The 831-nt window shown below is 37.7% G+C and overlaps 1 protein-coding gene across 1 annotated transcript; it reads right to left on the reverse strand.

Annotated features, from left to right (window-relative positions):
* Nucleotides 1-287: 287 nt before the first annotated feature.
* Nucleotides 288-611, reverse strand: LOC125850295 (uncharacterized; the record flags this gene model as incomplete). Its single annotated transcript, XM_049530146.1, has 1 exon — nt 288-611. A coding segment is annotated over exon 1 (324 nt), but the record flags the coding sequence as incomplete, so codon positions are not given.
* Between the last annotated feature and the right edge of the window lie 220 nt (nt 612-831).

Genomic DNA, 831 nt, shown 5'->3' on the forward strand with positions numbered 1-831 from the left:
CTGCTTCGGCCTACAACCCCTACCTCTCCTAACTCCCGCTACAACCAACCTCAGTATACATCCTTCACATTAATTTCTTCTCCCCACCCCCAGAATACATCTGCTTCATCCCATAATGTTATCAAATTCAATCTAATTTAAATCCAATTCCACTGATTTATGAAACATCAACCACAAAAACAAAACAATTTGAAGCTAGCACAACAATCTAATAATCTTCAATTAACAGAGAGATACAAGACAAATTGCAATTAGCCCCAAATATAAACAACAAACAAATTTCTTACCGTTGAAGTGAGAGTGGAAACACCATATATCAAGGAGGTAGTTTTAATCCAAGATTTTCCAGCTGCAATGGCATAAAGACTAAGGAGGCAGATGGGCCAAGCAAAGAGAAGCTCCAGCCAGATTAACCCAACAAAGAAATGGGGTTTCTCAGAAACCAAATAATCACCACATTCTTGAGTGTACCAGCTCTTTAGGTCAACCAACACAGGGTGAAATATGTGTTTAGGAAGGGCAGTTTGACCATCAAAGAGTGGTGCAACAATGGCCATGAAGAAGAAGTAGATGAAAAGAAGCAAGTCCAATAGCTTAACAAAACCATCCATTTTCGTCTTCGTCTCTTTACAACAGCCACTCAACAGTTCTGCAAATAATGTTTCCCTTTGAAATCTCGCTCACTAGTCAATAATGAGTAGATCCAGAAGCAGTTCTTTTTCTAAATTTTCCACAATAAAATGTTGTGTCATTACTTTATTTGGTTTACATAAAGTAAGTACGTAACGTAGTTGCTGTAATCTATAGAAGAACAGATGGAATATACTCGTT

Source organism: Solanum stenotomum, unplaced genomic scaffold (assembly GCF_019186545.1).
Source record: "Solanum stenotomum isolate F172 unplaced genomic scaffold, ASM1918654v1 scaffold1591, whole genome shotgun sequence".
NCBI classification, from domain to species: domain Eukaryota; kingdom Viridiplantae; phylum Streptophyta; class Magnoliopsida; order Solanales; family Solanaceae; genus Solanum; species Solanum stenotomum.